Raw genomic sequence first — 12,059 nt, 5'->3', positions numbered from 1 at the left:
TGAAGTGAAATTACTTTGCTCAAAAGATCATGAATCTGTGGCATTCACTATCCCAGAGTGTGGTGGATGTCAGGACATTGAGTAAAATTTAGGGAAGAGATAGTGTGACAATGCTGTGGCTTCAAGAGGTTAGTTTGTCTTCAATCTATGAGAAGATAAGCAACTTGTGCAGCTTGGCGTTTTATTTTAAAAGCTGGAGCATAGCACTTGATATTTATCTTTAAAATAAGAAAATGTTAGGGTCTAGGCTGCCTTCTTAATATATGCTGAGGGTGTCTGGCCTGGTCCATAACAATAAGACAGATTTTTAAGTAATAGTGGGATGAATGCCTATGGAGAACTGGAAGGGTAGTGGAGTTGAGGCCCGATGAGATCAACCATGATCATGTTAAATGGCGGAGCAGGCTTGAGGATCTGAATTGCTGACTCCTACCCCTGGTTTCTATGTTCTGTGTTTTTTTGTTTCCTGTAATGGGAGTATATGGAAATAGAAGTTATTATTGAAAATAAAGAGACTTTTTTTTCTGAGGCCATGGGTCTTTGGATTGCTCTTTCAAAAGGTAATTAAGGCAGAGCCTGGAACCTTTTTAAGATAGATCCTTGATAAGTAAGGGCATGAAAGGTTATTGAGTTGTGGGTAGTGATGTGAAGTATTTAGCTCATATTCATACAGCATGGAAACACACCCTTGGATCCAACTCATCCATTGCAAACTAAACTAGTCCCACCTGCCTGTTCCTGACCCATATCCCTCCAAACCTTTCCTATTCATGTCTCCATCTAAATGTCTTTTAAACGTTGTAATTGTACTCGAATCCACCACTTCCTCAGGAAGTTCATTTCACACATGAACCACCCTCAGTGAAAAAAATCTCTCTCCTCTCATCTTAAAAAGTGCCTCGTCTTAAAATTCCCCATCTTGGGGAAAAGTCCACTCCCATAAGTTCTATCTATACCTCTCATTGTATGAAGTTCTATCATGTCGCTTCTCAACCTTCTACACAGATACCTTATACAGTGAAAAAGGTCCCAGCCCAACCAGCCTTTCTTTATAACCCAAGCAGTCCATCCCTTACAACATCCTGGTAAATCTCTTTTGAACCAACTCCAGCTTGGTAATATCCTTCCTATAACTGGGTGACCAGAACTGGACACAGTATTCCAACAGAGGCCTCACCAATGTGCAACCTTAACATAATGTCCCAGCGCCTATACTTAAAAGGACTGAGCAATGAAGGCAAGTGTATCAAATGCCTTTTTAACCATCTTGCCTATATGTGATGCCAACTTTAAAGAATTATGTTCCTGCACCCCTAGGTCCAGGACTCTGTTTTACAACACTGCCCAAGTCTCATTGAATGACAGGTCAGACTTGAGGTGCAGTGGCCCACTCCTTTTCCTAAACTGTGTGTATTTCAGCATTGAGCCATGTGTGCAATATTGTCATAATTGAAATAAAGTTGCTGCAGTCATTTAATCTTGTGACTGACTGAACAAAAAGTAAATATATCACAGCAAATATTGAAATGAAAATTTGCCATGTGAGGTTGGCTATTTTGGTAGGAGGACTTGTACAATGGAGGATTATTTAAATAGAGTGAAACTGTAGAATGCTGCAATATAGGAGTTCTGAGTGTCCTCATCCATGAAAAAGTGAGCTTTCAGAAATAGCAAATAATTAGAAGAATGAGAAGTTTCTGCACTTGTATTTGAAATTTTCTGACCTCCACTTCTCAGCTCCCATCACTGCATCTAAAGTGACAAGGGAGAGAATCTCAGTCTGGAAAATATCCACTGATATAAAGCTGGGAGCAGGCTAATGGCAGCCCATTCAGCCTTGCCTCTGCTCAGAATTGATTACTGTCATTCATCCCACTGGGAGGTTGTAGACTGCTATTAGGCACCTGATGATGTCATTGAGGTCAATGAGCAGAGATTTGGAGATAGAAGCAATGGTGGCCAGTTGTATTGAATTGATGACAATTTTCTGAATGTCACCATTTTGTTCAATGCCTGCTGAATTGAAGCACACAATAAATAGCCATTGGAAAGGAATGCAGAAGCATCACATACATCAGTTGTGCTAGAATCGAAAGCCTGTGGATTTCCAGCAATATTTATTAGGAGAAAGTGAGGACTGCAGATGCTGGTGATCAGAGCTGAAAAATGTGTTGCTGGAAAAGCGCAGCAGGTCAGGCAGCATCAAAGGAGCAGGAGAATTGACGTTTCGGGCATAAGCACTTCTTCAGGAATATTTATTGTCAACTTTAAATCATATTACCTGGCCATTTTGGGACAGTGGGATGCCAAGCAGACTCTGTGTTACGAGATGGCTGTTGGAAAATCCAGGGCTGTGGGTGATTGGAGGGTGAGCTGCTGTATGAGTGAACAGAAATTAGGTGGTTGGAAAGAGGGATTGAATGAGTATGTGTTGGGGGGTGCGTGGTTTGGGAAGTGGGGCTGCTGCATATTGCATGAAAGGATTTGGGAAGAGGAGTTTTGGAATGAATGAATGTGAGGGAAGGGTTTTGGGAAGCAGTATGCACACTTACATGTGGGGCTGTGGAAGAGTGGCTTTATAGGATCTTCTGTCAGTAGGGAATAAGGGATGGTTGGCTGAAAGCTATATACATTATATAAAATATTTTTACTAAGTAATTTGGAAATAATCAGACTTTATTTGTCAATCTATAATATCTGAACTTTAATTATACAAGGAATGTTATTCTACTTAATGTGGCTGTGCTCTTGCTGGCAACTGGGTTCATATTAATTTTCAAGTTTTTACAAAATATATATTTGTTCAAGAGATGCACATGTCACAAGCAAGACCAGCATTTGATGCCTATTCTTAATTGCTGTTGAGGAGGTAGTGATGAGTTAAAATGAAGTCAAGTTGGAAAATGGTTTCTGCAGCAGCATTGCTATAGTCCTATACTTTGCTGTACACAATACATGAAGATCATGTTCTGTTGTTGGTCTTTCCACTGACACACTCCTTCGACTGACTGAACTGGTCCTCACTCTGAACAACTTCTCTTTCCAATCCTTCCACTTCCTCCAAAGCAAAGGACTAGCCATGGGCACCCACATGGGCCCCAGCTATGCCTGCCTCTTCGTTGGATATGTGAAACATTCCATCTTCTGCAGCTACACTGGCACCACCCCCTACCTTTTCCTCCGCTACATCGATGACTGTATCGGCACTACCTCGTGCTCCCACGAGGATGTTGAACAGTTCATTCACTTTACCAACATCTTCCATCCCGACCTCAAATTTACCCAGACCGTCTCAGACTCCTCCCTCCCCTTCCTAGACCTCTTCGTTTCTATCTCGGACAACCGACTCAACGCGGACGTTTACTATAAACCGACTGACTCCCACAGCTACCTAGATTAGACCTCCTCCCACCCTGCCCCCTGTAAAAACGCCATCCCATATTCTCAATTCCTTCGCCTTCGCCATATCTGCTCCCAGGAGGACCAATTCCAATACCGAACAACCCAGATGGCCTCCTCCTTCAAAGACCGCAATTTCCCCTCAGACGTGGTTGACGATGCTCTCCACCGCATCTCCTCCACTTCCCGCTCCTCCGCCCTTGAACTCCACCCCTCCAATCGCCACCAGGACAGAACCCCACTGGTCCTCACCTACCACCCTACCAACCTCCAGATACATCGTATCATCCTTAGTCATCCTCCAAACAGACCCCACCACCAAGGATATATTTCCGTCTCCACTCCTATCAGCGTTCCGGAAGGACCACTCCCTCCGTGACTCCATCATCAGATCCACACCCCCCACCAACCCAACCTCCACTCCCGCCACCTTCCCCTGCAACAGCAAGAAATGCAAAACTTGTGCCCACACCTCCCCCCTCACTTCCCTCCAAGGCCCCAAGGGATCTTTCCATATCCGTCACAAATTCACCTGCATCTCTACACACATCATTTACTGCATCTGCTGCACCCAATGTGGCCTCCTATACATTAGGGAGACAGGCCGCCTACTTGTGGAACGTTTCAGAGAACACCTCTGGGACACCCACACCAACCAACCCAACCGCCCCGTGGCTGAACACTTTAACTTCCCCTCCCACCCTGCCAAAGGCATGCAGGTCCTTGGCCGCCTCCATCGTCAGTCCATGGCAACACGACGCCTGGGGGAAGAGCGCCTCATCTTCCGCCTAGGGACCCTCCAACCACAAGGGATGAGTGCAGATTTCTCCAGCTTTCTCATTTCCCCTCCCCCCACCTTTTCTCAGTTCCAACCCTCAGACTCAGCACCACCTTCTTGACCGGCAATCTTCTTCCCGACCTCTCCATCCCCACCCCCTCTCCGGCCGATCACCCTCACCTTAACCTCCTTCCACGTATCGTATTCCCAACGCCCCTCCCCCAAGTCCTTCCTCCCTACCTTTTTTCTTAGCCTGCTTGGCACACTCTCCTCATTCCTGAAGAAGGGCTTATGCCCGAAAGGTCGATTCTCCTCTTCCTTTGATGCTGCCTGACCTGCGCTTTTCCAGCAACAAATTTTTAAGTTCTGTTGTTAGTATAGCCTTGTAATGCCCTCTGACCTTAGCTGAGTTCTTGCAACGAGACAAATAGGCAAGGAGCAATGATTCAGAGCAGTAAGTTAAGAGTTCATTAATTAAGTGATTGAGTAAAAATATTCACTGACAGGGGACAAGCCACTTCTGCGTTTGCTTCTCAAAGCTGCCTGAACATGGCTGACGTTGTCCTCAGTTCTCCTTGATATCTTTTTTTGTCTGTTCCTTGTCTGTACCAAGGTCCTCAAGACCTTTGTTTTTGTAGCCTCCTGTTTATGGAATCGCATTTAATGTTGGACACGTTGTAAGCTTTGCAGGTGTGGGCTTGGTTGGGTGCAGTTGATACCTTGCTTTCTATGTGTAACCAGAGGATGTGCCGCTTGATTTGATCCATCAGTTTATGGATTGTATGACCTACATACCAAGCATCATACTGGCACTCAAATGCATATACTACATCTGCCATGCCAACATCTAAATCAACCATCTACTTCCTCCACCTTCAAATAATGATCCACCAACTCCTCTGAAAAGCCCATGCATTTTACCAAAGAGCCTTGTAATATGGGCCAGAGTGGTAAATTTTATATTCCTTATTTTGTTAAATGCTTTCTCCAGTAGATCAGCTTTTTATATTTTAATGTTATTGGATTTTATCTTTTACAATGTACTGAATGTATTGAAATTTTGGATATTTAGAACCTATTTCTGCAAAGGGCAGGACCTGCTGTATTGTCTACATTGCATAACTGTCCTGATTCGTTTAGAAAGCAGGCAATTCTTTTGATTCTGTGCAATGCTACAGGAGATCTAATACATAATGTCAATGCTCGAATTGTGAATGTCATGCACATCCTGCTAACAAAGTGCATTTTCTGAGTCATAATTATGAGTCAAGTTTTTATGTCAATATATGTCTTATTTGTAGCACTGTCACTTCTGAGCCAGAGCATAACCAGTTCAAGTTCGATTTGGGACTTCACAAAATTATAACTGTTACGGTATAGATCCATCGTGTCTATGCTGGCCCTGAACAATTTCCCTAATGCTTTTCTCCCTACATTACCTACTTTTCAGATATTAATCAATTCCTTCTCGAATGCCCGTGATTGAAACTGAGTTCACACTATCAGGCAGTGCATTCTAGATTTTCAACACCCACTGCAATTGTTTCTTGTCACAATTTTTCTCTTACTAGTTACTTTAAATACATGCCTTAGTTCTTGATCTTGCACCAGTGGGCGCAGTTTTTTTTCCCTATCTAATCTGTTCAGACCATGGTAAATTCAGATACCATGATCAATCCCCTCAACTTCCTCCTCTTGAAAGAAGGTATTCCCAACTTCTCCAATCTAAGTAACTGAAGTTTCTCAACCTTGGAACCATTCTCATTAATCTCTTTAATATGATTCTTCCTATAGTATGATGGCCAGAACTATATGCAGTACTCCAGTTGGTCCATAGAAAGATGAAGCCAAATCAGTTTTTTATATAAGTTCGACATAACTTCCTTTCCTTTTAATACTCTATTAATAAAGCTTAGAATGCTGGACACTTTATTAGGTGTTCTCAATCTGTTCTATACCTTCAATGAGTTTTGTGCATATACACCCATATCTTACTGTGTTGATACCTTTTAGTTTATCGAAATGAATCACACTCACTTTTTGAATTTCATTTGCCCCTTGTTTGCACATTCCATTAACTTGTCAGTGTCCTTCTAAGGTTCTGCACTACATAACAATAATTCCTCATGAAAATTCTAATGTCTAATGTGAATCTATATGTAAGCACTTGTGGACTCTTATATTATCGGTTGTCTGCCAACGGTACTTAGTCTGCTGTCTAGTTGATGCTGTAATGTGAAAAGCATAGTTTAACTGTTGCTCGCAACCAATCATATGCTTCTATACTTCTTCCAGAGTTGAGTTCCAGCTTGTTTCTGAGGGAAAAGATATCAGTTTTTTGAGATTTAGCTTTCCCATTCCTAAACATGAACTCTATGGCTTTCTGAGCTCAACCCACTTTCTCCATTCAAACTACAACCCCGCTATTAACTTTTGTCAGACTGGAACCTATGTGCAATTCCTGGTCTCCTCTGTCCTCCTCGCTCCTCAGTTCATGCCCAGTCCATTCCCACAGGATAATAAGACATTAAACAGCCAAGCTCAATTTTCTGCTCCTGGATAGTTTGACTGTACCTCATATTTCTCATTATTTTGCTTCATTGTATTTGTAATTTGTTCCCTTTGTTCTTTTACTCCTGGCTGCACCTTTTTGATTTTTTAAAAAAAAAAACATGTTCTCCCTTTAGTAACTTGTTCTCTTTGCCTCTGTTGTGGGTGCCTTCCATGGCAGGAGGATTTCCTGGACTTGACTGTAGCTGTGAAAGGTGTCAGTGGATTGGAAGAAGCTTTGTGTACCTTCTATGTTGAAGAAGAATATTTTGATGATAATAATCTCTACCATTGTGGAAGGTGTGAGAAATTGGTTAAGGCAACTAAGGTAAGTTTGCCACAGCATCTTAAAAATATCTTTGATCTTGAGATCCTGTAGAGTGATAGATCATAGGCTGCAACTCCCAAATGTAAATACGTTCACAATATAAAAATGTCATCAGGAATGCTGAAACATTACTAGGACAATTTTAACCTAACTTCCTGGGTGGAGAACCTGTGGGATCAGGTTAAATGATTTAATGTCTACCTAATATAACTTTTTGACTTCAATAGAAATTACAGTTGGGCATAGTTTAAGACCACTACTGCATCCATTCCTGTCAATGTCCTGTGTGGTGGAATAATTTAGAATTGATGTCATTGGCAGTGTGCATCATTATCCCGATCTTATGGTTTCCTCATGCAATGAGTTAAACTTCCAACAACTTTGGACTTGTTAACCAGAATAAATTATGCTGTATACAGCAAACTTTGTTTTAACTGGCACTCTCGATAAATCGGCAAAAATTGTATACCTCTCATACCATGTTTACTGTATTATTCTCTGGAATTATTATAGTTTTTAAAATTTATTTACCTCAATTAAAATATACTTGTTCAATGGAATGGTTAAATGAGATCTCAACAGTTGATTCAATTTCTCCTCAAATACAGCGAGTAGTCAGTGAGTAGGGTGAGTGAGAACATAGAACATAGAACAATACAGCACAGAACAGGCCCTTCGGCCCACGATGTTGTGCCGAACATCTATCCTAGATTAAGCACCCATCCATGTACCTATCCAATTGCCGCTTAAAGGTCGTCAATGATTCTGACTCTACCACTGCCACGGGCAGCGCATTCCATGCCCCCACCACTCTCTGGGTAAAGAACCCACCCCTGACATCTCCCCTATACCTTCCACCCTTCACCTTAAATTTATGTCCCCTTGTAATACTCTGTTGTACCCGGGGAAAAAGTTTCTGACTGTCTACTCTATCTATTCCTCTGATCATCTTATAAACCTCTATCAAGTCACCCCTCATCCTTCGCCGTTCCAACGAGAAAAGGCCGAGAACTCTCAACCTGTCCTCGTACGACCTATTCTCCATTCCAGGCAACATCCTGGTAAATCTTCTCTGCACCCTCTCCAAAGCTTCCACATCTTTCCTAAAGTGAGGCGACCAGAACTGCACACAGTACTCCAAATGTGGCCTAACCAAAGTCCTGTACAGCTGCAACATCACCTCACGACTCTTGAATTCAATCCCTCTGCTAATGAACGCTAATACACCATAGGCCTTCTTACAAACTCTATCCAACAGAAGGCTCTCTGTTGTTAAGTTGCATTATTATTTAAGTAATTTATGCTACAAATGAAGTATAACAGTGATGTGTACACCCCATGCATTAAGTTTGTATTATTTGATGTGTGTTTTCACATTGATTATGTGGACCTCTTGATTTTCTGAATTATTAGATCAGCTGGCACACTCCTGGTGCAATCAGTGCCGTCTAATAAAAGTTACTCTATTTTAATATGTGCTATTTTGATGCACAAATTAACCACCAATTTCAAATGAAGGAGAGTTATGTCAGAAGTTCTGAATTTGCCATAACTTGCTGGTCCTCTTTAGTTTGTCTTTTGCCCCCTTTTCTGTTAAAGAGTTACTGGATATGTACATCAAACTCGACAGGGGAAACTGGTACTCAACAGTGTCAATACAGTTTTAATAATGTGATATTGCAATATCGGTTATCCACCAGGATCATAATAGAAAATATGTAAACTGTTGAGTTTGTTCCTTGCATATAGTAAATTTATCATGAAATATTTATAAAATATCTCTGCTCTTTTTATTAATCCCAGACTTCATTTTCTTTGCTGTTTTTCTGCACCTGTTTTAACAGTTTCATTCTGATGCAGCTTCCATTATTTTTCCTGTTTCTTTCTCGATCCTTAAATTTAATTGGTTAAGGAAATATGACCGCCATTAGCCACATTGTTTGCTCAGGTTCTCAAAGCCCTGTTTGGGCTGAGGGTTGGGGGGGAAAAGTACGAATAATTCCAGATTTCATGAGGTTCTTTGCTCCAGCAAGATTTTGACCCTGTATATTTGTTCTTTTTGAATTGCATTTGTCTCCTGTTATAGATTTTTGATTTCATTTATTTTTAACTATAAATAAATTGCACCAAAGTGGTTAGCTTGCATGTAAAGGCATGCATGATTTCATTTTCTGAAGTAAATGCAGGTGAATGGTGTGCATATTCTTGCCAAGTGTTTGAAGTTGACAATTGAATTTGAGTTTCGTTAATCCATGTGAACCAGACAATGATGAACAATTTCGGTTCTGAGAGATTTTGTCTACTCTAGGAATTAAACAGTGGGGAACACACAAAGATTGAGGAGAAAGCTTGAGTTGTAGCACTACAAAGCTTTGCCAGGTCTGACTACATTGCAAATACAAGTTTTCAATGGAATTCTGTGCTTTTTTAAAATAGTTCATTCATTGGATGTAGGTGTCACTGGTTATTGCCTGTCCCTAGTTGCCTTGGTGGTGGTGAGCTGCCTTCTTGAATTGCTACAGTCCACATATTGTAGGTTGACCCACAATGCTGTTAAGGAGGAAATTTCAGGATTTGGACTTAGCGACAGTGAAGGAACAATGCTATGTTTTCACGTGGCTCAAAGGGGAACTTGAAGTTGGTGGTTTTTCCCATGTATCTGCTGCTCTTGTCCTTCTGGATGGGAGTGGTCATAGATTCGGAAGGTGTGTCTAAGGATCTTTGGTGAATTCCTGCAGTGCATCCTGTAGATACTACGCACTGCTGCAACTGCGTATTGGTAGTGAAGGGAGTGGATGTTTGCAGATGTGGTACCAATTCTTTCATTGGCTAAGGCCTCTTCTGTTGTAACAGAAGAGGGGATGCAATAGCTTCATGGCATTATTGCTAGATTATTAATCGAGAAACACAATTAACGTTCTGGGGACAAGGTTCAAATCCAACCATGGCAGATTGCTAGCAGGCTCACTCATCTTCTTCAAGGAAGAAAATCTGCCATCCTCACATGGTTTAGTCCACATGCGACTCCAGGCCGACAGCAATGTAGTTGATTCTAAGCTGCCCTCTGAAATAAGGGCTTATGCCTGAAACGTTGATTCTCCTGCACCTCAGATGCTGCCTGGCCTGCTGTGTTTTTCCAGCACCACATTTTTCAACCCTGCCCTTTCAAATAGCCTAGCAAGCCATTCAATTGTATCAATTGCTAGGATGTCTCAACAAAGAAATGAAACTGGATGGACACCTAGCATTAACCTCGGTGCTGAAAACGGCAACAGCAAACAGCCCTGTTGATCCTACAAAGTTCTCCTTCCTAATATCTGGGGCGAGTGCCAAATTGGGAGAGTCTCTCAGACTGGTCAAGCAACAGCCTAACACAGTCTTTTGGTATGACTCCACGAGTATGACTATGTCCTAAATACTACCATCCTCTTCCCGGAATATATGCCCGATCTCATCTTTTGGACAGGCCCAGCAGAGGTGGCGGCACAGTTGTATACTATCAAGATGGAGTGGCCCTTGGAGTCCTTAACATTGACTATGGATCTCATGAAGTCTCATAGTTGCAGGTTCAGCATGGGCAAGGCAATCTCCTGCTGATTTTCATGTACCATCCTCCCTCAGCTAATGAATCAGTACTCTGTGTTGAACAACATTGGAGGAAGCACTGAGGGTGCCAGCAGTGCACAATGCATTCTTGTTGCGGGATCTCAATAACTAGCACCAAAAGTGGCTCGACCACAGCACTACTGATTTAGGACCTGACCAGCTCAATAACATAGCTGCAAGACTGCATCTGCAGCAGGTGGTGAGAGAACCAACAAGAGGGAAAGATGATTGTTCACCTCATCCTTACCACTCTACTAGCTGCAGATGCATCTGTAAGAGTGACCATTCCACAGCCATTGCAGAGATGAATTCCTCCTTCACACTGAGAATATCTTTGATCATGTTGAATGGCACTATTACTGTACCACATGGAACAAACTTTGAACATATATGGCAACTCCAGATTGGGCATTTGTGAGGCATATTCCCACTCCACCATTTCCATGAAGCTGAGCAATCAACCCTGGCTCAATGGAGAGGGCAGGAGGGTATACCAGGAGCACCACCAGGCATATCAAGAAATAAGGGGTCAACCTGCAGAAGCTACCAAACAGGACTATTTGCATGTCAAACAGCATAAACTGCAAGTGATAGATCATAGCCAAGCTATAAGTTTCAAAGTTAAGGTCTCCCTTTTAATGTGGAGATGAGAAGACTTCCTTCTCTGAAGACCACAAATCTTTACAATTCTCTATCTCCAGAGAGCACTGGAGGTTGGATCATTAACTACATTCAAGGCTGAATTAGGTAGATGATTGATCTATAGAGGAATAAAAAGTTATGCAAACTGAGTTCAGCGGAAGAATCATACTGGATAGATAGAAAACATGAACTTTGTCTCTCTCTTTTTCTCTCTCTCTCTTTTTCTCTTTCTTTCCTTCCTTCCTGTCTTCCTCTCTCTTTTCTTCCTCTCTCTCTCTTTTTCTTTCCTTTCTCCCTTTCTCTCTCTCTTTTTCTTTTCTTTCTCCCTTTCTCTCTCTCTCTCTTTTCTTTCTCCCTTTCTCTCTCTCTTTCTTTTCTTTCTTCCTTCCTCTCTCCCTCCCTCCCTCCCTCCCTCTCTCTTTCCCCCCCTTATCTTTCTTTCTCTCTTTTTCTCTTTTTTGCTCTCTGTCTCGCACGTGTAGGCACTCATTCATTCTCTCACACTCTCCACAGATGCTGTCAGACCATCTGAGTTTCTCCAACATTCTCTGTCTGTGTTTCACATTTCCCGCATCAGCAGCATTTTGACTTTATACCAGACCAAGCCATGTTCTTTGAGTAGTGGAATGGTCTTCTCTTGGTTCTATTTTATCTGTTCTTATTTTAAAGGTAAGATGAAAGTGCATCCTCATTTTATCAATCCTTTGGTGAGAAAGCAAATTCAGAATTTGGAACAATTGAGCCAAGTGCATTTTC

General features: G+C 41.9%; 1 protein-coding gene across 1 annotated transcript in view; it reads left to right on the top strand.

Annotated features, from left to right (window-relative positions):
* usp40 (ubiquitin specific peptidase 40) overlaps window positions 1-12,059 on the top strand; it is a 137,197-nt gene that overhangs the window by 34,887 nt on the left and 90,251 nt on the right. The window contains exon 6 of the mRNA XM_060827614.1: window positions 6,909-7,055. Coding sequence (XP_060683597.1) covers window positions 6,909-7,055 — 147 coding nt within the window. The remainder of the gene's footprint in view (window positions 1-6,908; window positions 7,056-12,059) is intronic.

Source organism: Hemiscyllium ocellatum, chromosome 7, assembly GCF_020745735.1.
Source record: "Hemiscyllium ocellatum isolate sHemOce1 chromosome 7, sHemOce1.pat.X.cur, whole genome shotgun sequence".
NCBI lineage: Eukaryota > Metazoa > Chordata > Chondrichthyes > Orectolobiformes > Hemiscylliidae > Hemiscyllium > Hemiscyllium ocellatum.
This window is presented reverse-complemented; position numbering and strand designations above follow the sequence as displayed.